This window comes from Myotis yumanensis, unplaced genomic scaffold, assembly GCF_028538775.1.
Source record: "Myotis yumanensis isolate MYYU_CA2020_CCGP unplaced genomic scaffold, mMyoYum1.0.hap1 SCAF_10, whole genome shotgun sequence".
NCBI classification, from domain to species: Eukaryota; Metazoa; Chordata; class Mammalia; order Chiroptera; family Vespertilionidae; genus Myotis; species Myotis yumanensis.
Window position 1 is genome coordinate 64065380 of NW_027223761.1, and position 26545 is coordinate 64091924.

Below are 26545 nucleotides of genomic sequence, written 5' to 3' on the forward strand. Positions count from 1 at the left end.
TAAAAATAAATATAAATAGCCTAAACTCATTAGTTAATAGAGAATAGGCACTCAGTAAACATTTATTGAATAAAAAAATAATTAAAACATTTGATATAATAATAAAGTAAGCATTATTTTTGAAAAGTCAATAATTCCATTGTTAAAAAATTTTTGTTTGTATTCATGCTATAAAACTTTTGGTAAAGCTTTAACTAAAATGCACATTCTATGGTATAAAATACATCAAAGATTGAAATCCTGGTTCCATCACTTGCTAAGTATGAGAGCTTAAGTGTTTTATTTAATCTTTCTAAAGCTTAAATTCTTCATCAATAGAACAGGCATCACAATAATCTCTAGCTCTCATATATTTTTCAAGAATTACATAGCATACTAATTGTGAACATGAGGTTATTATATTGTACAGTGGTATAGTCATATATTTTTTACTAGAACATAATACTTTGTACAAAAATTTTAAGTCCCACTTTAATGTGTTTCTTAGATTTATGTTTCTGAACAAAATAGGACCAGAACATGTTTAAAGTCAAATGTAGTTACTAACTTCTTTTTTTAAAAGTATCTGTGGTGATAACCTCTAAACCATAAAATAATGCTTTACATGGTTATAGGTTTTATGGGGATTGTTTGTACATTTCCACACAGATATTCTTTACAGTATAACCTTGAATTTCAAAATCACTAAACTGACAGAGGTGTTTTTTAGCAACAAAAATAATCTTGAGCAGATGTGATTAATACTTTAGAAAAATATTTTTATTTCCTGGTAGATGAATAAGTGCTTCAGTATATAATCAAAATTCCTTCATTCACAGATGTTACTGAAGGAATTAATAAGACCTCTTGGGAAGTAAACAGGAGAACTTAGCAAATAAGGCAATTCTAGCTTTTGCTTTTATTCACAGAAAAATATTCACTTTACACATCCATTTGAGATAATGAGAAAATAGATTTTGGGGTGATTTCTGAATATTATTTAATATTCTCTGATGTATTAACTATTTATAATTTCACATAGTTACCTCTGAATCATAGTAGCTGTTACACTTTGAAATTGTAATATTTGAATGTGATAATTGGTGACCCAAATATTTGTCATAAATATTGGTTGCAATAAACTGATAGCAGGAGGCTGACAGGAACTATCTAAAACCCTATAAAAGTTAACTGTTAGAGCTGTGGAATATACATTCCTCTCAGGTGCTCATGGGACATATTCAAAAATAGACCACATATTGGGTCACAAGCAAAGTCTCCACAAATTCAAGAAGATTGAAATCATAAAAAGCATCTTCTCAGACCACGATGGCATAATGTTAGAAATAAACTACAATAAAAACAACCCAAAATACTCAAACACTTGGAAGCTGAATAGCATGTTATTAAATATTGATTGGGTTACCAATGACATCAAAGAAGAAATTAAAAACATCCTGGACACTAATGACAATGAAAACACAACAATCCAAAACCTCTGGGACACAATGAAAGCAGTCCTGAGAGGGAAGTTTATAGCTCTACAGGCCTATCTCAAAAAACAAGAAAAAATGGTAGTTAATCATCTAACTCTACAACTCAAAGAATTAGAAAGAGAGCAACAAGAAAACCCCAGAGTGAGCAGAAGGAAGGAGATAATAAAGATTAGAGCAGAAATCAATGAAATAGAGACCAAAAAAACAATACAGAAAATCAATGAAACCAAGAGCTGGTTCTTTGAAAGGATAAACAAGATTGACAAACCCCTAGCCAGGCTCACCAAGAAGCAAAGAGAGAGGTCCCAAATAAACCAAATCAGAAATGATAGAGGCGAAATAACAACAGACCCCACAGAAATACAAATGATTGTTAAACAATACTACGGGCAACTCTACTCCAACAAACTAGACAACCTGGAGGAAATGGACAAATTCCTAGAAAAATACAACATTCCAAAATTCAATCAGGAAGAATCTAAAAATCTCAACAGGCCAATAACTATGGAAGAAATTGAAGCAGTCATCAGAAAGCTTCCAGCAAACAAAAGCCCAGGGCCAGACGGCTTCACAGGGGAGTTCTACCAAACATTCAAGGAAGAACTAAAACCTACCCTCCTCAGACTACTACAAAAAATTCAAGAGGAAGGAACACTTCCAAGCTCATTCTATGAAGCCAGCATCACCCTAATACCAAAACCAGGTAAAGACATCACAATGAAAGAGAATTACAGGCCAATATCCCTCATGAACATAGATGCCAAAATCCTCAACAAAATCTTAGCAAATCGGATCCAGCAGTACATCAGAAGGATCATACACCAGGACCAAGTAGGATTTATCCCAGAGATGCAAGGATGGTACAACATCCGTAAATCAATAAATGTGATACATCACATAAACAAATTGAAAGAAAAAAACCACATGGTCATATCAATTGATGCAGAAAAAGCATTCGACAAAATCCAACACCCATTTTTGATAAAAACTTTCAGAAAGGTGGGAATAGAAGGATCATACCTCAACATAATAAAAGCCATATATGACAGGCCCACAGCCAACATCATACTCAATGGTCAAAAACTAACACCATTTCCCCTAAGAACAGGAACAAGACAGGGATGCCCACTCTCACCACTCCTGTTCAACACAGTACTGGAAGTATTAGCCATTGCAATTAGGCAAGAAGAAGAAATAAAAGGCATCCAAATTGGAAAAGAGGAAGTAAAACTGTCCTTATTTGCAGATGACATGATATTATACATACAAAACCCTAGAGACTCCATCAAAAAGCTACTAGACTTAATACATGAATTTGGCAATGTAGCAGGATACAAAATTAACCCCAAGAAATCTGAGGCATTTCTATACACCAATAGTGAACTTTCAGAAAGAGAGATTAGAAAAACAATCCCATTTACCATCGCACCAAAAAAATTAAGATACCTAGGAATAAACTTAACTAAAGAGGTTAAAGACCTCTACTCAGAAAACTACAGGACGTTGAAAAAAGAGATAGAGGAAGACATAAACAGATGGAAGAACATACCATGTTCTTGGATTGGTAGAATCAACATCATTAAAATGTCCATACTACCCAAAGCAATCTATAAATTCAACGCACTTCCCATTAAAATACCAATGGCCTTCTTCAAAGATCTAGAACGAACTCTTCAAAAATTCATCTGGAATAAAAAAAGACCCCGAATAGCTGCAGCGATCCTGAGAAAGAACAAAGTAGGTGGGATCTCAATGCCAGATATCAAGCTGTATTACAAAGCCACTGTTCTCAAAACTGCCTGGTACTGGCACAAGAACAGACATATAGATCAGTGGAATAGAATAGAGAGTCCAGAAATTAGCCCAAACCAATATGCTCAATTAATTTTTGACAAAGGAGGCATGAACATACAATGGAGCCAAGATAGTCTCTTCAATAAATGGTGTTGGGAAAATTGGACAGATATATGCAAGAAAATGAAACTAGACCACCAACTTACACCATACACAAGAATAAACTCAAAATGGATAAAGGACTTAAATGTACGACAGGAAACCATAAAAATTCTAGAAGAATACAAAGGCAACAAAATCTCAGACATATGCCAAAACAATTTCTTCACTGATACAGCTCCTAGGGCAGTTGAAACTAAAGAGAAACTGAACAAATGGGACTACATCAAAATAAAAAACTTCTGCACAACAAAAGAAACCATCAACAAAACAACAAGAAAACCCACCTCGTGGGAAAACATATTTGCCAACGTCATTTCTGATAAGGGCCTAATCTCCAAAATTTATAGGGAACTCATACAACTTAACAAAAAGAAGATAAACAATCCAATCAAAAAATGGGCAAAGGATCTAAATAGACACCTTTCAAAAGAGGACATTCAGAAAGCCAAGAGACATATGAAAACATGCTCAAAGTCACTAATCATCCGAGAGATGCAAATCAAAACAACAATGAGGTACCATCTCACACCTGTCAGAATGGCCATCATCAACAAATCAACAAACGACAAGTGCTGGAGAGGATGTGGAGAAAAAGGAACACTTGTGCACTGCTGGTGGGAATGCAGACTGGTGCAGCCACTATGGAAGGCAGTATGGAGGTTCCTTAAAAAATTGGAAATGGAACTCCCATTTGACCCTGTGATCCCACTTCTAGGAATATATCCCAAGAAACCAGAAACACTAATCAGAAAGGATATATGTACCCAGATGTTCATAGCAGCACAATTCACCATAGCTAAGATCTGGAAACAGCCTAAGTGCCCATCAGTAGATGAATGGATTAGAAAACTGTGGTACATCTACACGATGGAATACTATGCTGCTGTTAAAAAGAAGGAACTCCTACCATTTGCAACAGCATGGATGGAACTGGAGAGCATTATGCTAAGTGAAACAAGCCAGTCAATGAAGGAAAAATACCACATGATCTCACTCTTTCATGGATAATTAAGACCATTACAAACTTTTGAACAATAATAAATACAGTGGCAGAGCTGCCTCAAACTGATTGTCGGACTGCAGTGGGAAGGCCAGGGAGGGTTGGGGGACAGGAGGGAGGGGAGTAAGAGATCAACCGAAGGACTTGTATGCACCCATATAACCATAACTAATGGACATAAGACACTGGGGGTTAAGGGAGGGCAGGGGCTTGTCAAGGGCGGGGGGGAAAAAAGGACACTTATGTAATACCCTTTGTAATACTTTAAGCGAAAAAAAAAAAAAGTTAACTGTTAGAATCAGCACATTCAGTCAGTTCTTTAACATGCAGTAAGTGAATACCTACTAAGTGCCAAGAACTGTGCTAAGCATTGGGGATATAAATAAGTTGTGGCAAGTTTTGTACCCATGAAGAATTTATAATCTGCCCAGCCAGTGTTGCTCAGTGGCTGAGTGTCAACCTATGAATCAGGAGGTCACAGTTCAGTTCCTGGTCAGGGCACATGTCCAGGTTGCAGGCTCCATTCCCAGGGTGGGGCATACAGGGGGCAGCCTATCAATGATTCTTTCTCATTGATATTTCTCTCTCTCACTCCCTCTACCTTCCTCTCCGAAATAATGAATTTATACATTTTTAATTTACGAGGGGAGATAAAAATATTAGTAAACTTTTTTTTCCAACACTTTACTTCACATAATAAAATTCTGATAAAATAAGATAAACTAATTATGAATTGAAAGATGGAAATAAAACAAAAGTGGGAAACAAAATAAAATAATGCACCAGTTAAATAGGCATGTGGTGATAAGATGATGAGCTATATGACTATTTAGATGAGACAGAAATCTGGATCTTAGATTTCTAGTATGTACATGTTATTTGCTCATTTCACAAAATACAATCTCACCTCACCAAATCAAAGGCCATTTTGAGGTCATAGCTAATAGGTGCCACAGCAGGTATCAAACCCAATTCTCTTTCACTGAGTAGTCCTGGATTATTCTTCCTACACTTACTCTGCCTCTTCAGCAAGAATTTTTGACTCAACTTCTCTAAGACACTTAAATTTTTCCTTTAATTGATTAAGTAAGGCATTAAAATTAAAGCACCATGTCTCAATATGATTGTGGTCTCAACTAGTAAATTCAATCCTCCAGGTTTCAGTTGGTTATTTTGGCAAAACTATAAAATGCCACGTTTTATTTTTCCATGTGGATAATGTGAATCACATTTCACCTCAATCTGTTAAAAAGAGAGAGGGAGAAAGAAACAGGGAACAGGAATCAGAGAGATACCAGAAAGAGACAGAAAGACAGAATTAGAGGAGAGGAACTAGATAGCATATACACAGACTAAGCTTTTGAAAGTTTTGATAGGAGGAGGAGCAGGAAAAAAAATTAGGTAATAGGTGAAAGAGGACATGAGTCAAGAGCTTTGCTTTGTTTTGTTTTCAGGTAGAGGAAGGGAAGTAATGTTGCATGATGTTAAGAATGATCCAGAAGGAAATAAACAGTCTCTGGTAAAGATGCAGAAGAGAGAATTACTGAAGTGACTTCTTTAGCTAGGTAAAGAGGAGGAGGAGGAGAAGGAAGAAGAGGAAGAGGAGGAGGAGGAGGAGGAGGAAGAGGAGGAGGAGGAGGAGGAGGAGGAGGAGGAGGAGAAGAAAGGAAGGAAGGAAGGAAGGAAGGAAGGAAGGAAGGAAGGAAGGAAGGAAGGAAGAAGAAAGGGAAGAAGGAGAAGGAGGAGGAGGAGAAAAGAAAGAACTACAGCCCACAAGTTTAGGAATTACTCTTAGAAACACAATAATGTCTCTATATTTAAAAAGGGAAGCTAGAGCCTGTCAGTACAGAAGCTAATGGGTGTGTGATTTGGTGAAGAAGATTGTGGGCTGTTGGCGTTATCTTCTAATTGCTTTCCTTTCACAATGAAATGGTTATCAGCTGAGAGAGTGAGTGGAGAGAAATGTCAAGGAATAAAGGAAATGAGCAGAGTGTGTTGAAGACAGCAACAAGGAAGAATAGAGTCTGATGGCTTGAAATTCAAAACTGAGGGTTTGCAAAGAGGAATAATGGAGAATGGGCAATGAGGAGAAAGGAGATATGTATGTTCTAAACTCACAATGTACATACAATTTGGGAGAATAAACAGCCATAACTTTAAAAGGCTGCAGGAAAGCTATAGCTTCAGGGAATATAGAAAAGTTTCAGAATCTTGAAGGAATATTCAACAAAGATAAAGATGTGTAGGATCAGGGTAACTACTCATCTGGTAAGTGTTAGACATTGGCCTGAATGCTGAGCTATACTGAGTCATCACATCTCCCCCAAAACTTTGTTGTGATAACAGTGACGTTTGAGTAGATAATCTGACATAACAATGAGTACTTAGTAGAATACAACCTGTCCTGCAATCTTAAATTATATAATCAGTCTAATATTTCTTATGACTTACCTACAATAGCAATCATCTGGCTTTTCTCTTATAGTCTCAACCTGAGATCACATTTTTATTTAATCAATTATTAATACATATTTTTTATCTTACACTTATCATGTATGTAATTCATTATATATTTCTTTCCCACTGGAAAGCTTTTCTATGTAGTCTTCTTTGCAAATTGGATAATCGGTATGTGTGTATGTAGGCTTGCAGTTTTATTTCTTATCCCATCCTCTGCCATTTAACTTCTTTTTAAAACATGTTCCAGCATCCTTGCAATATAAATTATATCTCGGAAAATCTTGCTTTTTCCCACATGAGTCACTTCATGATGTTAATGCCTATAAGTCTGCCAATGAATACTTCCATCCTTTATGGGGCCTATTGGTTTCTCCTCTTCCTCAGCCTCCTTTTTATCCATAATAATTATTCATCTAATACTGCTTTTCAAATAAAATCTGTCTAATAACCCATTAGACATGACATATATTAATGCTATAGGATTTTCCTAAACTTGTTAAAATTATTTTAACTTATCTATAAAAAAAAGTTAAAACATTGTCTTGAAAGAATCTAGATCTCAAATCACATGCAGGTAAGACTAGATATTTTTACTAAAAAGTCTCCAGTAAAAATCACAGAAGGAATGGAGTAACTGAAATGACATGTAATATTTAAGTAGGTACAACTCAGAAGTTATTACTACTAATAATTTCAAAATAAAATTATTTCAAATGTTTTCCTTTTGAAATATAATGTACTTTTCTTTCCATTAAAAACATGAGGAGGAGAATCAGATAAAGGTGAGAAACCCTTAAGAAAATTGAACAAGGTCCTATTGTATTGTAGCTTATGTTAAGAATTATCTATGGTGGGACAAAATTGGACCCCTTTTTTTAGACCAATAGTACAACCTAAAAACAAGTGTGGCTTTCATACTAAAAAAAAAAAGAAAAGAAAAAATTATTGAGATGCCAGTACCCTCAATTCTGTTTCCAATTGTTAACTCTAAGGTCTTCATTATTTCTCAGATAGAAATAGACATTGATTCTCTCTTTCTCTCTCAGATGCTGGACACTGTTAAATTGTAATATAGGAAAACTATACTGAGGCACAAACAGGAACTCATTTTAAATTATAGGACTCAAACAAAATGAGTATAATTAGCTTTGAGTTCGCCAAAGGGACTAAAATTAACCTGAGCACAATTTACTATTATGTTACTCCAAACTCCATAAAGTACCTACCTATTCATGACTTTTACAAGAGCTCCAGTAGCCAAAAAATGATAAGGATACTATAATTTTGTTTGAAACTCATAAAAATATGTCCTAGCAGTTTTTGTTTCAGTGTGATAAATACCACACACACCCCAGTGTCCAGCTTATCTTCTGAAACAAGACACACGCTGGAATTCAGTTAACTCGACTCTGACACTCCAAACAATTGTGAAAGCTTTTTACTCTCTCAGCTTATCACTTCCCTTGTGCTCCAGGCAATATATTCCTCACTGGTGGCAGGCAGAGACATAACTACAACAGTCAGAAGTGAGAATGGCAATAAAACAATGTCATCACAGGAGCTCAGTCTCTTGTCCGGGGTTGTTTAGAGTACATGAACTTTAATTACATGCCCGGAACCCTGACACATTTCAAGAAAACCATGCACATTTCACTTAGAAGGTTCCCCAGTCAATGCACCCTCTAAAGGGTGAGCACATAGTGAAGCAGAGCAGCAACAATAGAGAATGGATCCTACTGTACCTGGTGAATGAGGCGGAGGTGAGCACAGCAGAACAACCCCCTGGCCTTCCCTCACAGAGACTGCACTTCTCGTCCGGCCACTAAAATTCCCCAGATCTGTCAACATAACACAGCATTTAGACACAGGGCATAAAGGAGTGTAAAGAGTTACTACTTTTGTAACTTGTACTTACTTTTCTCTCCTATCCAGACAGGGTTTCTTCTTGTTTGTTAAGTAGTGATAGGAGGGCCTTAAAAAGAAATCTACACCGGCCCATTTTAAGTACCATGATTTTCAGACTGTATGCACACTCTTTATCTACAGTGCATACAAGTTGCCAGTGCAAGAAGAAATTAGATAGTACATTTATAACACACAATATCTTTTTTTTATTTCTTTATAATATTTCCTACGTACTGATTTTTCTACTGCCAATAAAACCCCTTCATGCATAGTGAGAAGAGAAATAGAAGTGGTTAGGGGTACCTGCTGTCCAACCACATGCCTCATGATATGTCAAGCTGGGAACCGTGTGTAAAACCAAGCATGCATTTGTCAAATTAGAGACTTTTGCTCTAGCAAAACATAATGAGGCTATAAAATGTTTTTTTTTTCTATAAATGTGAGTGAATCAGTCATGTTACTTTCATTTTATAGAAGCCTGGAATGGCCTTATGAATTAATTACACTCATCTATTTTGATTATGCTGGGACTATTACAGCTATCAAAACATGTATAGATCTGAAGGATTATAGCATTGATTAGGGTTCAATTGCCTTCCCTTAAATTATGTGACATTTCCACAATTTTGAATACTTTCCTAGAAATAAAGTCACCTAAAAAAGAATTATGTGTAATATTTTCATTTATCATATTGTTTATTAATACATTCATAGTTCAGTACATATGAACCTTTCCCATTTCTTGGGCTAGGTTGATCAAAGACATGATTTTTAGAATAGTTTCTTAGAAATGGTAGGAGTTCAGTATTTTCATAAATAAACATTGTCCCAGAATTCTCAGTCTGTAAAAACATGTTCCCATGGTGAGAAATGCTTGTGGAAATGTTCTGCCTTTCCTTCCATTATTCATCAATTATAAAAGAGACTTTCTTAAACTGTTCATATTTTATGATAAAAATAGTATATTTTAGAGTAATACAATGCAGACCCTCAAATTTAATCTTTGTTAATCTGACAAATGATTAAACCAAGCAGTCAAGAAAAATATAATAAGTGGATACAAAGGAGATAAATCATTAACTTCAATATCCTAAGAACAATTCTAACCTTACTTTTGTGAGAGATGTTTAACAATTTACTGATATGCTGAATTTATAATAGAATAATCTTAAATACATTCAAAATCAGAAAGGACTAATAAATAGTAATGGCAGAATGACAAATAAATAGTCAAAGAGGTATTCATTATTAAAAAAAAGTGTTTAGCATTTTACACATAATTCTGTGTTTCAGTATAAATATTTATGTGTTTCTCCAAGTGGCAAGAGAGCATTGTCCTAGTTCTATTTTTTTTGGTGGTTGTTGTTTTCATTTGAAAACATACACACTAACTTCTAGTAAAAATCAAGTTCATCCATTTTCAGATGTTAAATTCTTAGAGATAGAAGTTTTCTTTTTTTCCAAAAAGAGATCTCAATATGAAAACAAAGCATGGCTAGGTTTCTAAGTTTACTTGCTTTGACTCTGCTACACACAGTGCAGGAGCCACACAGTAAGGCATGGTTGCAGCAGGGCTGTAACATCTCTTTAGAGATGGTTTTACTTTCTTCTTTTCATCTTCATTGAATTTATAAACTCTGGAAAGCTATTTGGATATCAATTTAATTCTATTTCATAAATGGTTTCTGAAAAGTATAAGAGTAGCTTCCAACACATTTACCACTACAACTTTATATTATGCTTCTTATGACATTTCTAATGAACCTATTATAGTTAAAAAGAATCTTTTCATAGAAAACAGTACTAAATTAATGTCTGTTCCTGAGAAATTCAAGTATAGGCATGGGCTAGAAAATAGACACAAAGCAGAAAAGAAAATTATGGAATTGTTATGACCTGAATTGTGTTTTGAGATCAAAATGACCCAAAAGATAACATTCATCTATAATTACATTATTTTGTACCACCTGTTAACACAGGTACAATTCAACATGTCCTCATGGAACTGTCTCTGTGTCATTATTTCCTAGGTATTATAGCACCAGCTGTACAAAGATAAGTTGATTGTTTCAATTGTTAATAACTCATTTTTATATTTCATAAAGACATATAGAGAACACTGAAAAGAGGTCTGCATTTTTATGGAGAGTGTGTTTTTATAATTTAAATCCTTCTGCCTACAAAAAAAGCGAATTGTTTTTGTAATGTGAAAGTGGTCCTTGTGTCACTTAAGATTCTGCTTAATCTGAGGCAGAATGATTTGTGGGGAAATTTCTTGGTTGGAGTGGGGATGGCAACTAGAGAGTGCAATCTGAGTGAAAATACAGCTGGTTGTTTTTATCTTATTGCAAACAGAAAGCAGCTAATCTCTTGGGAGGTACTCATCAGAGAACTTGGAGTGCTTGTCGCATTATTAATAGATACACATGCTGATATATCCAGGAGAGAAAGGAAGCAAAAGGTTCCGGTTTAACATATGAACTGAAATAAACCTTTTTCTGGACTTACTATAAAGGGTATGGACAAATACATAAGCAATAGGCTGGAAGAGAAAGTTTGTGGTCAAGACTTACAGGGCCCTGGGCTTTTTCCCAGTTCAGAAGCCCATGCAGTTTAAAAGTGGAGCTTTAACCAGAACTGCAGCTTACAAAATTATTACACCTATTCATCCTCGATAAACCATGCGAAGAAAAAGAGGTGTGCAAATTAATGATGGAATTGAGAGCTTCACATGACAGAATGTAGATTTAGGATGTGTGATTTGAAGCTCGTTGACAACATGGGAGGCAAATTTCTTCAATTCATTTAACAAAATTTTATCATTGCAAACTTCACATTGAACTCTAAGATAGGTACTGGGGATACAGAAAAGCTGCAGAGAAATGATATAGATATATGAGCTAATCATCCGTACTTGGGCCAACTGTCCAAAGACCCAGCTCAGAGGAGTCTGGGCCACTGAATAGATGCATGAGCCCAAAGCATCATAGCTTCTAACTGTCACAGTCATACTGACGAGTTACCAGTGCATGCCACATGCCATGCACATTTCCCATGCAGATGCTTTTGCTATTCTGTTAAATGTAAGCTACAAGCACACCAATATACCAACTCTATCTCTCTCATACACACACACACACACATACTTTTTAGGTTTCTTCTCTTCTTTTCTCTTCCCTCTCTTCTCTCCCTCCCTTCCTTCCTTCCTTCCTTCCTTCCTTCCTTCCTTCCTTCCTGCCTTCCTGCCTTCCTGCCTTCCTGCCTTCCTTCCTGCCTTCCTGCCTTCCTGCCTTCCCTCCTTTCTGCATGCCTTCTTGACTCCTTTCTTTTCTTCCCTGCATTATTCCACAAAGTATTGAGTCAGCTTAAAATATATATGTATACAATACAAAAAGAAAAACAGGTAGTTGACAAATTCCAAGTGAAGGTAGAGTGTGTGTGGTAAGAATACTATATATAGGGTAAGATAAGCACTTAAGAATATATGTTATATACATTTGTAAATTATTAGAAGTTGTCAATAAAATTGATGCTAAACTTACAAGGACCAAAACAATTATTTAAATCATTTGTTATGTCATCTGTGATGAGATATCACACTACTTTTAAAAAAATATTACTTATAGCCTAGCCAGCATGGCTCAGTGGCTGAACATTGACCTATGAACCAGGAGATCACTGTTGGATTCCTGGTCAGGGCACATACCTGGGTTGTGGGTTCAATCCCCTGTTGGGGGCATTCAGGAGGAGGCAGCCAATCAATGATTCTTTTTCATCATTGATGTTTCTATTTCTCTCTCTCTCTCCCTCTCTGAAATCAATAAAAAAGGTTAATTGTTAATAAAATTTGTCTTTTAAGAATATCAGTTGAGTTAATTAGAGGTATGTTAAAAAATACTTTCCACCCTAGCCAGTTTGGCTCAGTGGATAAAGCACTGGCCTGTGAACCAAAGGGTCCCGTGTTTGTTACTGGTCAAGGACACATGCCCAGGTTGTGGGCTTGATCCCCAGTAGGGGACATGCAGGAGGCAGCCAATCAATGATTCTCTCTCATCATTGATGTTTCTAACTCTCTCTCCCTCTCCGTTCCTCTCTGAAATCAATAAAAACATATTTACAAAAATACTTTCCATCTATACATGAAGATAAGAATTGAATGAAGATACAGCTGGACATGTGGTGAGGTAAAAATACAAGATATAGTGACAAGTTATAATGAAAGTTTCTTCATTCCCATGGTTATTTATGACAGGTCAGATGAATAATCTCTTACTATGGCTTGCCATTTTCACTTTACATATTTTTAAACATGAATCATCCAGTCAAATGGGTTTTCAATTAAGAGGAAATTAAAGCATGCTAGTATAAGTTTGCCTTGAAAGAGACAATTTTATATACATTATAAGTAAAAGAGTAAATTATAATTGCTCTTGTAAAAAGATAAATTATCCAAAGAGTGTGAAAAAAATGTTTTTGATCTTAGGTCTTTTCTTTGGTATCTTGATATGCATTACAAAAAGCTACTTCAACTGTGAATAACGTATGTTCTGAAGTAATTTCAAATGTGAAAGCTGTATATAAACTTATTTAACTAATGTGACAATAGTCTATGAACCCAGGCAGGGGTTGTGGACATTTGATTTAACTTTTTATACTGTGGATAAGCAATTTCATTAAAAAAATATATTTGCTTCTAATTTTTTGTCCAAACTAAGATCAGTGTTAAATTCATTAAAAGTACCAGGAAATTATAAAGCCAAGCATTGGAAAGAAAAATATAATAGAAATAATATAGCACTTATTAAGATTTTGAATATTATAGACCCATAAAGTTGGGGGAAGGGTGTTTTTTTAGTTAAACCAATTCATTTAGTACATAAGTTACTAAAACTCAGAGATCTTATTTTTGTCTATAAAGCTTTTGGGCCTATCTGTTTTTTTTAGCTATTTTACTTTTTATAATATCTTATTAGATAATTACTTCCTTGCCTACAGCCATGATTTCTTTCCCATTTCTCCCTCCATTTTATTCCCCTGGCACAACTTCAAGCTTGTTAAATTGAACTAGCTAGCTATTTTCCTCTGGGAAAGGGAATGGGTATGGAGAAAAACATCAACAATGATGACAAGTTTTGCTAAATTCATGATCATGAACCTCCGGCAGGCCCTTTGTACAAAAACCTATGAACCCTGGCAGAGTTTCTATACATTTGATTTAACTTTTATGGAGTCCATTCTGTCTCACTCCTTTAGACAATACTTTTACAACAACCCTCTTTCAAAACAAACCCCTACTTCTTCCCCCACTTCTCCCTCTACCCTCCCCCGCCAATTCCTGGAGAAACGTAAGTAATCTAAAATCCACTTACATATACTCACGGAGTACCCTGCAATATATGCCTATAATTCCCATACAGTGAAGGATTTGTTCCAGCTGTTGGGAGTTCCAATGACAGAGAACTTTCAGCTCTTGGCCCCTTTAGAGACTGCCTTTGCCACAGAAAATCAGGTCACCTAAGGTTTTAGCCTTTCCTTGGGAAGTGCATGGGCAAAAATTGCTCCCTGAGCGAATATAGTGACCTGACCACCTTGGTCCAACTACAGACAATCATTATAAGCAGAGTGGTAAAACTAGACAGGATACTTCACCTCTTGCTTTCAGCTTCTTGATCTGTAAAATGAGGATGAAAATATCCTATATAATAAAAAGGTAATATGCAAATTGACCTTAACAGCAAAACGACTGGGAATGACTGGTCACTATGACACACACTGACCACCAGGGGGCAGATGCTCAATGCAGGAGATGCCCCCTGGTGGTCAGTGTGCTCCCACAGGGGGAGCTCTGCTCAGCCACAAGCCAGGCTGACGGCTGCCAGTACAGCGGTGGTGGTGGGAGCCTCTCCCGTCTCCTCAGGAACGCTAAGGATGTCTGATTGCAGCTAGGTCTGCTCCCCGCTGGCAAGTGGACATCCCCCGAGGGCTGGCGGGCTGCCAGAGGGATGTCTGACTGCCAGCGTAGGCCCGATCCCCCGGGGAGCGGGGCCCGGGGAGCGGGCCTAAGCCAGCAGGTGGACATCCCCTGAGGGGTCCCAGACTGCGAGAGCGCACAGGCCAGGCTGAGGGACTCCCCTGAGTGCACAAATTTTTGTGCACCAGGCCTCTAGTATATCTCATAGTTTTTTAAGGCTTAAATATAATAATTTATATAAAGCAGTTTGTACAACACATGGCACAACACAATAAATGGAAGCAATTATGATTAATCTTATAAAAAACACTGTTGTGAAAAGTATGACTCATTACTTCTAATCTGAACTCTTCTACTAGTTAGCTATGCAATTTGCAGCAAAGGTTTAACCTTCCTGTAATTGCTTATTCATCTATAAATCAGAGATGTAGTTTATTCAAGGGAAACAAACTCACTTGCCTGTGGAGTTGCAAGTATCCTATATAATAAAAGAGTAATATGCAAATTGACCAAACAGCTAAATGACCAGTTGCTATGATGCACATTGATCACAAAGCGGCAGACACTCAACACAGGAGCCGCCCCTTGGTGGTCAGTGTGCTCCCACAGGGCTTACGGCTGGCGAGTGCAGCGGTGGTGGTGGGAGCCCCTCCAGCGTCCGTTAAGGATGTCAACATGGGGAGTGGGCCTAAGCTGTCAGTTGGACACCTCCCAAGGGCTCCCGGACTGCGAGAGGGTGAAGGCCAGGCTGAGGGACCACCCCACCCCCACCCCGAGTGCACCGATCTTGTGCACTGTGCCTCTAGTAAGATAATAATTATGGTGGGAACTAACTAAATTCAAGAGTGTATGCCTCATTGAGGGGTCATCAGTTTTAATAAACATTGTGAAGGCCAAAGGAAACACTTGTATAGCCAGATATAGCCTGAATAGAACAATTTTCCAAATGTGGACAGGATAATCTCTAAGATACTAAACATTCCAACATTTTAATTTACTGGCTATAATTCAAACTTCAAGCTATCATTCAGAACCTATTTTAATGTGTAATTATATGTTACCTATGCTTCAGAACTTATTTAAATCTGCAAACATAAACACATATAAATATAGTATATAAATATATAAAATAAATATGTATAATAAAAAGTGAAATAAGCCAGTCACATGATCTCATTTATATGCGAAATCTAATGAAAAAAATGAACTGACAAACAAAATAGGTCCAGAGGCATGGAAACAGGGAACAGACTGACAGATCTCAGAGGAGAGGGGTGTGGGAGGGACTGTAAGAAATTAACAACCAAAGAACATGTATAGTTATTTACATAGCCCAAGGACACAGACAATATTGTGGTAAAAGCCTGGGGCAGGGCAGGGCTAGATGAAGGGAGGAGAAATGGGGAATATCTGTAATAGTGTCAACAATAAAAAAATATATTTGAAAGAATATTTCTAATATCTATTATTACAATGAAAAGTAAATTAAAGAAATTTTATATTTTGTATTTATGTTTTGATAACTGGCTTAAACATTATTATTGGCATAAAATGTATGCCATTTATTTACAAAACTACACCTTGAAAGGAACTGTGAGCTTCAAGGCTGCGGTGGGCACAGGGGCAGGTCTCAGTCCCTAGAATCCCAATTCACGAAATCATGCAAGGGGCTCAGCCCTCACAGCCACAGTGGCTTGCCTCGGCCCTCGCAGCCCTGGATTCATCTAGAAGGTCGTCCGGAAGGGCATCTGGAAGGTCTTTTGGCTGTCTGTTCTAATTAGCATATTACGCTTTTATTATTATAGATACTTGAGAAAATGTGTCTTGCTTATCTTCTAAATTATACATTAGGAGAGTTTACATTCATGTCAAAATGAATTATATTTAAGTCATATATTGTCCTTTATATAGTATATTTTAATGTCTATATAAATATATGCAGCTCCAATCTTTGTTAAGCAGGAGATAAAAGAAAAAGGGGTTAGTCCAAGATTACAGTTTTGGGGAAACAATAGGCCACTAGACATAAGATATCCTTCTGTATTCATAGAATGTAGTGAAGACTAGAATGCAATAACACCTCCAAGCCACCAGATTGATCTATGAAGTTTGAAGTTGACAGGAATGTCTGCTCTTCTACTTTGTGTGAACTTAGGGTGTCCCTGTCTGATTTTAAAAATCTAATTTATTTCTATTAATATCTGAAATTTCTGGGACACTACATATTTTTATAGGGAAACACCTCTCTGCTGTATACCTTTCCACTCCTCCAAGGAAATTTTTAGCTCTATTGGTTCCTACTCAGAACAGCTCTTCTGGACAAGCTCTTATTTTCCATACTGGAGGCCCAGTGGGGACCCTCTGCCTGGCCTGTGGGGATTGGGACAAAACTAGCTCTCTAACATCCCCCAAGGGGTCCCGGATTGTAAGAGGGTGGTTCTCCGGTGACACACCCCATAATCTGGCTCCCTTCTGTCTGGTTCCAGGTGGGTCCCCTGAGAACTCCACTGCCAAGTCACCATAGAATGGCAGCTCCTGCGTTGAGTGTCTGCCCCCTGGTGGTTAGTGCACATCATAGCTACCAGTTGAATAGTAAAATGGTTGGTCGGTCAGACAGTCGCTTAGGCTTTTATATATATAAATAGATAGATATCTAATAAAAAACTACAATTAACTGGTGAGTAGATTTTTAAAAAGTTTATTTGACAGTTTATTTGACTGAGTATAAAATTATACTTTTGAATCTGGGTACTATATATTTGAGCCAAACAATAAGTTTTTCCCTCCCACATTCAACTGAGTCCTGAATTGCATGAGAATATCTGTGTTGGTCTCTTGATTTTTACTTTCATTTTACCAGAACTTTCTATAATTAATTAATATGTGTGTGAGTGTTTTGCTCTGCCAAATTTGTTTTCAACTGCTGAAAACAAATTTGTGATCTGAGTATTGCAGATCACTTTCAACACTCCTGGCCCTCTGCTCAAATGCTTTAAAATGTAAATTGTTTGCTTTCTTGATTCCCTTAGCTCATTTGCTGTTGCACAATTAAATCAAGTGCCACAGATTTGCATTATTTTTTCTTTTATAAGCTATAACCTCAACAGTTCTATCTGAATAATTTACACCCTGTTTAATTTAAAAAATCGTAGGGAGCTTATTTATTTAGTAACTCAGCAGAGTAGTGATCAATTTCCAACCTATCTTAGATCTCTGCTAAAAACCTCAATGCATTCCTTGCCTTAGAGTAAATCTCTCCCCTCTGCCCTTGTAGCAGTGTTCTTTTCTAGCTTCAATTACCTCAGGAAGTTTTAATTTGTGGTCTTCATTTAAGCTGAATGAATATGTAAAGTGGTCTTTAGATAATACTCAAACTTTAGGGAAGATTTAATGTATTGTGTGTAGCTACTCACATATGTATTATACAGCATATCAGTGCTGAAAAAATATAAATAACAAGTTATTTAAGGTCAGAAACCAGGTCACTAGCAGTGTATTAGTCCACTGCCTATGCTTCGTCCAGTGCCTGGTATTCAACAATTACAGGCTGAATAAATGAATGAGCAAATGATGCATATATAAAAAGTCACTTGTTATAAATTGACCTCTGTAAATCCCAAGCACTGCTCTTTTCTCATATGATTTATCTCCATGAAAATAGCAAATAATTTTTTAAAGGGCAGAATACACATTTAAATCATTTATTGGAAGCACATTACTTTTGTGTGGAAATTCCCATTAATGACATGAAGAAACTCTTTGAAGAACAAAACTGGTTTTCATATCAGTTCAATATGCTAGTGGTCTTGGGAACTATACATATATGTGTAGTTGTTTTAGCATTAAAGCACAAGAACACAGTTCCCAGAAATTTTATAGGGCTGATATGTCTATTTGGTCATGGTACATTTGTCTGTTAATCAGCTATGGCATATGCATTACTCACATTGCTGAAGGGCATCCCACATAATCTAGTCCAATGCTAGGCAGATATTTTCTCTAATGGGTCAGATAGTAAATACTTGAAACTTTGCAGGTCAAAAGGAAAAGTAGAAAATTATATGAAAATCATGCAATTTCTATGTCACAAAGCATTATCTTCTGAATTTTTCAACCATTTAAAAATGTAAAAATAGATCCTTAGCTTGTGGGCTGTACAAAAAAACAAAGATTTGGCTCATGGGCCATAGTTTGCTGACCTCTGATCTAGTCGGCTAAAATTAAGAGTAATAGAAGGCTTAATAGATAATGTTCTACTACTTGAGAGTCCATGGCTTTTTATATAGCCTATAAAGTGACTTTAGAGGAGTAGGATATTTGCCAAGTAGAAAAGTTAGAATTAGAAAGGCATGGGCATGCATTCTGTTTCTTCCACTTACTACCCATGTAGGCAAGCTTCTTTAAGCTTCAGTCTCCTAACTTTCATATCTACACTAACAAAAGACAAAGATGCTCTTTGACCGTACCTTCGCTATGCCCAAGCCACGCCCACCAACCAATCAGAGCGACTATATGCAAATTAACCCAAACAAGATGGCACCCGGCAGCCACAGAGCTGGAGCAAGCAGGAGGCCTGGTTGCCCCGGCAATGGAGGAAGCCAAGCTTCCCGCCTGCTCTGGCCAGCTGTGGCCTCCGCAAAAGGCAACAAAATTTCAATTATAGAAGCTAAATAAATACCAGATACCTGCTTCCAGCCAGCCTCCACTGGGAGCTTGGGTGGCTGGGGGCTGTGGCCAGCCTGCAAACAGCCATCAGCCCCTCACCCAGGATGGCCACACCCTCATAGGGTGAGGGTCCCTGCTGGGGGGCTTGGCCAGCCTGCAAACAGCCATCAGCCCCTCACCTAGACTGGCCAGGGACCCCAGCAGGACCCTCCCCCCTGAAGGGGGTGTGGCCAGCCAGCAAACAGCCATCAGCCCCTCACCCAGGCTGGCCATACACTCACGGGGTGAGGATCCTCACTGGGGGGCTTGGCCAGCCTTCAAACAGCCATCAGCCCCTCACCCAGGCTGGCCAGGCACCCCAGCAGGGACCCCCACCCTGAAGGGGGTGTGGCCAGTCTGAAAACGGCCCTCAGCCCCTTACCCAGGCTGGCCAGGCATCCCAGTGGCACCCCCACCCTGATCGAGGACACCCTTCAGGGCAAACCAGCCGACCCCACCCATGCACCAGGCCTCTATCCTATATAATAAAAGGGTAATATGCAAATTGACCCTATCAGTAGAGTGACTGGGAATCACTGGTCACTATGACAGACACTGACCACCAGGGGCAGACGCTCAATGCAGGAGCTGCCCCCTAGTGGTCAGTGTGCTCCCACAGGGGGAGTTCTGCTCAGCCACAAGCCAGGCTGATGGCTGCCAGTAGAGTGGTGGTGGTGGAAGCCTCTACCGCCTCCTCAGCAGCGCTAAGGATGTCTGATTGCAGCTAGGCCTGCTCCCCACTGGCAAGTGGACATCCCCCGAGGGCTGCCGGGCTGCCAGAGGGATGTCTGACTGCCAGCTTAGGCCCAATCCCCTGCGGTGTGGGCCTAAGCCAGCAGGTGGTCATTCCCCGAGGGGTCCCAGACTGCGATAGGGCACAGGCGAGGCTGAGGGACCCTCCCAAGTGCACACATTTTTGTGCACCGGGCCTCTAATAGGAATAATAATACAAATATGTATCATCAAGGGGTAATGCTTACAATTTATCCAGTAACATGCCTTAGCTTACAGTAAATCCTTAATAAATATTTTATATTATTATTTTATATGAAGATGTAGCATATTCATCCTTGTGTCCTGTGTCTAGTACTATCTTTACTAAATAGCAGCTCATATTTTGTCATTAACTCATTTTCCTTCATTAAACAAATATTCATTGCATGCTTGAATAATGGGTTAGAAACTGTGTTAGGTATTTAATAAATTTTGAATGAATAAACCTTGAGTGGTGACCTGAGTATACATTTTATAAAAAGGAAGCCATTCTATGTTCTTGAATTGAAAAGATATGACTAATACTAGGTGTGATAAATATTATGATTATCTTATCAGCTTATAGTTCAATGGCATCTCAAACCAAATCTCTAGAAGATATGGAGAATGGAGTCAAGATGATGCTGATAAGATTTATTGAGCGCTTAATACCTATCAACCACCAAACTAAAATTATGTATTCATATGTATATTTATATTTCATTTCATTTTTTAAAAAATATTCCTTTGGTTACATACTTTTGTAACTCTAAATTTGTGTTTATTTGTTTTGTAATGAGGAATTGAGGTTCAGAGAAGTTATATACCAGTGTTCAACATCACACAGGTGGTAAGCAAAACATGGGATTCCCAGTGGGACATCTGATTCCAGAGTCCTCATTCTTAATCACTAAAAGACATTTTAATGGCAACCATATTGACATAAAATTTTGGAGGCATGAGTTAGTCTAGAAAGAGAATAATGAAAAAAAGAGAGCATCTACACTAATAAAAGAGAAACATGGTAATTAGCGTACGACCGCTACCCTTTTCATTGGCTAATCAGTGAGTATATGCAAATTAACTGTCAGCCAAGATGGCGGCCGGCAGCCAGGCAGCTGGAAGCGAGCATGAGGCTTGCTTGCTACGGACTCCAATGTTCCCCGCCTCACTTGCCGGCCTCTGAGCTACAACTCTAAGCAACTATGTACTATGTTGCAAATAAGAAGCTAAACAAAACTCCAGAAACTGGCCGGACTGAAACCCAGCCGGACCAAAACATTGTATCGATGTTTTCAGCAGCAAGGCCTCAGAGCTAAAGCTGGCCCAGAATAAAAAAAAAAAAAAAGAAAACAAGGACCGGTTGGAAGCTTTAGTCACTCGCCAGCCAGAAAACAGCCCTCAGCCCCTCACCCAGACTGGCCAGGCACCCCAGTGGGGATCCCCACCCTGATCCAGGACACCCTTCAGGGCAAACCAGCTGGCCCCCACCCGTGCACCAGGCCTCTATTCTATAAAGTAAAAAGGTAATATGCCTCCTGGCACTGGAATCAGCGGAGCAGCCAGGCTCCTGGCACCAGGATCAGCGTGACAGGGGGCAGTGCCCAAACCCCCTGATCGCCCTGCTGCTCTGTGTGTGACAGGGGGCGGGGCCACAACCTCCCTATCGCGCTGCTCTGTTCGTGACAGGGTGCGGCGCCCCAAATCTCCCCCCCATGGGCCCTGCTCTGTGCCTGATAGGGGGGAGCTCCCCAATCCCCTGATTGACCTGCGGCTGTGTTTGACAGGGGGGAGCTCCCCAACCCCCTGATCAGCCCTGCTCTGTGTGTGACAGGGTAGAGCCATAACCTCTCCATCTACCCTGGCCCGAGTGTGACAGTGGTAGCACCCCAACCCCCTGATCGGCCCTGCTCTGTGGGTGATAGAGGGTGGCGCCCCAACCCCCCTCCACGGGCCTTGCTCAGTGTGTGACAGGGTAGATCCATAACCTCCCCATTGGCCCTGCCCTGAGTGTGACAGGGTGCAGCGCCCCAACCCCCTGATCTGCCCTGCTCTGTGTGTGACAGGGGGCGGTGCCCCAACTCCTCTATCGGCCCTACTCTGTGAGTGACAGGGGGGAGCTCCTCAACCCCCTGATTGGCCCTGCTCTGTGCGTGACAGGGGGTGGTGCCCCAACTCCTTTATCGGCCCTACTCTGTGAGTGACAGGGGGGAGCTCCTCAACCCCCCTGAAGGGCCCTGCTCTGTGAGTGACAGGGGGCAGCGCCCCAACCCCCTGATCGGCCCTGCTCTGTGAGTGACAGGGGGCAGCACCCTAATCCCCTGATTGCCCTGCGGCTCTGTGTTTGACAAGGTGCAGCACACCAACCCCCTGATCGGCCCTGCTCTGTGAGTGACAGGGGGTGGCGGCCCAACTCCCCAATCAGCCCTGCTCTGAGCCCGACCAGGAGCTGCACCTAGGGATTGGGCCTGCCCTCTGCTAACCAGGAGCAGGCCTAAGTCAGCAGGTCGTTATCTCCCGAGGGGTCTCAGACTGCGAGAGGGCACAGGCTGGGCTGAGGGACCCCGCCTTCCCCCCTGAGTGCACAAATTTTTGTGCACCAGGCCTCTAGTTACAATATAAAGAGATATCCCAGGAGATTAATTGGTTTATTATCAATAATTCAATTTTACTTAAATTAATAAAACTTAATTGAACTCTTACTAGTTTGCTGAGACTGTAAGACTAATAACATAAGATATTTGCTTCATGAAGCTCATTTATCCAATAACTCAATTAATATTTCTTTCAACAAATATAGGTTATATGCTTACTCTGTTCTGGGCGCTTAGTGACACTAAGAATACAGCAAAAAATATTGAGTTTGCCTTTCAAATAGCATTGTTTTCATTTTCTTTGTTTCACATTTTTAAAGAATACCTCTAGAAATTATACATTTCCTTGTATAGTGATTGCCACTTCTTTTTCTTCTGTAATTCCTGACTTGCTACCATATTAAAAGTTAGAAGTTTTAATCTTTATTCTGATCAATTTCTAGGTATAAAACTACTATTTCTAAACACAGCTTAATTTTGTCACTTTTTAAAAATAAGTCTTGTCCAAAGACATGCTTAGAGAGAAAGGGAGAGAAAGAGAGAAAGAGAGGAAACATCTACGTGAGAGAGAAACATTGCTAAGTTGCCTTCCAAACCGACAACCCAAGTATGTGCCCTGGCCAGGAATTGAACAGGAAATGTTTTGGTGCATGGACACTGTTCCACCAACTGAGCCACTCCGGCCAGGGCCAGGCTTAATTGTGTCACTTTTAAATAATAACATATTGGGTGTTTTTCTCATTTCATTTGTTTTAATAAATTGGTTAGAATTTCAAGATCAACTTATATGAAGGAAAATTGAGAAAGCTTATGTTTTTTGTTCTTTATTATTTTTTAACATTATTGAGGTATAATTGACAAATTAAATTGTAATATATTTAAAGTTTACACCATGACAACTGATATATGTATACATTGTGAAAGTATTTCCACTATCAATTTTTTTAATCCTCAACTGAGGATATGTTTTTATTAATTTTTAGAGAGAGAGAGGAAGGAGAGAGAGAGAGAGAGACAGACAGACAGACAGACATTGATTGAGCAGGGCTCAAACCTACAACCTTTTTCTACCATCAATTTAACACATCCATCACCTCACATATTTACCTTTTTTTGTGCGTGTGTGAGAACACGTAAGTTTGATTCTCTTGGCAAATTTTAATTATACAATGCAGTATTACCAACTATAATTACCATGTTATACATCAAATCCTCACACCGTACTCATCTTGTAATTGAAAGTTCATACCCTTCTACTAACCTTTCCCTATCACCTTTCCCTCAGCCTCGGAAAATCACCATTCTACTCTTTGTTTCTATGAGTTTGACTTTTTTTTTCTTTAATTTTAGATTCCACATGTAAATGGTACCATATAGTACTTGTCTTTCTCTGTCTTATGTCACTTAGCATATTGTACTCAAGATTCATCCATTTTGTTGCAAATGTCAGGATTTCCTTCTTTTTTAAGGCTGAATAATATTGCATTGTCTGTATACACACCACACTTTCTTTATCCAATCATCCATTGGCAGGCACTTAGGTTGTTTCCATACCATAGCTCTTGTGAATAACACTGCAGTGAGCATGGGAGTGCAACTATGTCTTCAAGCACTTCATTTCCTTCAAATATATATACCCAGAGGTGGGATTTCTGGATCGCAAGTCAATTCTATTTTCATTCATTTATTTTTATTTGTTATTGTTTATATTAATACAGGCTTCCCCATCTCCCTCTACTCCCCACCCCCACTTCACCTACCTCCACCCAGTCCTCGCTCCCCTCTTTTTTTGTTCTTCTATCGGTCTACCTAAGCTATTTCCGTATTGAATGATAATATTTGCTTTCAATGAGATAGGTTTAATGAAACTAAGAGTTTCACTAAGAATTTAAGTTTCACTCAACTGTGCTTTTTTAATTAAATACAGAAGTTTAATCCATTCACTTTTTAGTATCTGACAAGAAAATGACATTTTAATGTATTTATTTCTGTGATATATTTTACTAAATAGATTCTCTAATATTAATTAATTTTTAGATTCTTAGAAATTTAGAAGATTAGGAGATAAATGATAAAGTTGTTTACTTCTGATGTCTTTTGCCAGTTTCTCCTGGATATCCCTGTAATGGGTGTAGTTTACTATTAATGCATAAAGGTTCACATTTTATATATTCCCATTATTGGCTATAAATTTTATCAATATAAATTGATTAGTTCATTCCTTGATTGTAGCCCTCCCTCTTATTCCCTCTACCTGCAGTGCTGCTATTTCTCACTAACCTACCCCTCAATACTCATACCTGTGTACCCAGTAAGCAAGCACACACACACTAGTATCTGTGCACTAAATTTTTAATTTTTTATGTGTTAGCTTAAATAGCACGTCTTCAGTCACAATTCTTTTTATGCCCTCTTCCCTAATGTTATATGCTTACGCACTGAATAGTTTTTTTCTTTGCCTTTACCTTAACTGTAAAAATATTTGCACAATTATTAAACTAGTGGCCGGTGCATGAAATTTGTGCACGGGAGGGGGGGTTCCCTAGTCCAGCCTGCACCCTCTCCAATCAGGGACCCCTTGCAGGATGTCTGACTGCCGGTTTAGGCCCAATCCCACAATGATCCCTGTGGGATCAGGCCTAAACCGGCAATCGGACATCCCTCTCACAATCTGGGACCACTGGCTCCTAATGGCTCACCTGCCTGCCTGCCTGATTGCCCCTAACTCCTCTGCCTGCCTGGTTACCCCCAATTGCCCTTCCCTGCCAGCCTGATCTCACCCCCAATGGCCCTCCCTTGCCAGCCTGATCTCGCCCCCAACTGTTCTCCCCTGCCAGCCTGGTTGCCCCCAACTGCCCTCCCCTGCTGGGCTGATCACACCTAACTACCTCTGTCTTGGCCCCCACCAGAAAGAAGTTGGACATCTGGAAGACAGCCAGTGGACCTGGTCTAATTAGCATATTACACTTTTATAAGTATAGATAGATTATATAGGATAGGATTGCTTAAATGGGGTTGGGGGAGCCTTTTTCAGCAGGAGGAGATGCTCTTGGCAGAAAAAAATACATAATCCCTAGATCTGGACTGATAGCCAGCCATATGCACTATACTGCCAAACCGGTCATTAAAAAATTGAACTGCTTTCTTACACCTTACACCAAACAGCTGTTGCCCTGAAAACCCCTCCTCAGCCCCCACCTTAGGTTCTGCTTTCACTATTCACCCAGATTATGTTCAGATTGGTCAGTTTCTATGCCACTTAGCGTCAAAAGCTCTGCTTCCTAGGCGCCATTGGCTCCTCGCAGTTCACCCAGATTTGGTTCTGATTGGTCAGTTTCTATGCCAGTCAGCATCTCTCAGCCTATCTCCGGGTCTAATCAGAGAGTTGGAGCTGATCAGCAGCCCCTGCACCTGCTGGCAAGGCCTGGAGAGATAGAGAGGCAAAGCTGATCAACAGCTGCCATGGAGGCTGCAGATCAGACCCTGCTTCCCTCTCCAGGCCTCTCTCTGGACCTGATCCCCAGCCTTCTTGGCAGTCAGTGATGGGTTGCCACGCCTGCTGCGGCAATCCAGCACTGACTGCAGGACTGAATTCTGCAGCACCAACACAGCACTGACTGCCACAGGGGCTGCAGATCAGACCCTGCTTCTCTCTCTGGGCCTCTCTCCAGGCCTGATCCTCAGCCCCCTTGGCAGTCAGTGCTGGGTCACCATGCCACAATGACGA

At 39.2% G+C, this 26545-nt stretch overlaps 1 protein-coding gene across 2 annotated transcripts in view; it reads right to left on the bottom strand.

Moving 5' to 3' along the window:
- The window catches only part of CNTN5 (contactin 5), a 1123865-nt gene that overhangs the window by 374713 nt on the left and 722607 nt on the right, over window positions 1–26545 (bottom strand). For both annotated transcript variants that reach the window (XM_070425923.1, XM_070425924.1), the window contains exon 7: window positions 8634–8729. In XM_070425923.1, the coding sequence (XP_070282024.1) occupies window positions 8634–8729 (96 nt within the window). The remainder of the gene's footprint in view (window positions 1–8633; window positions 8730–26545) is intronic.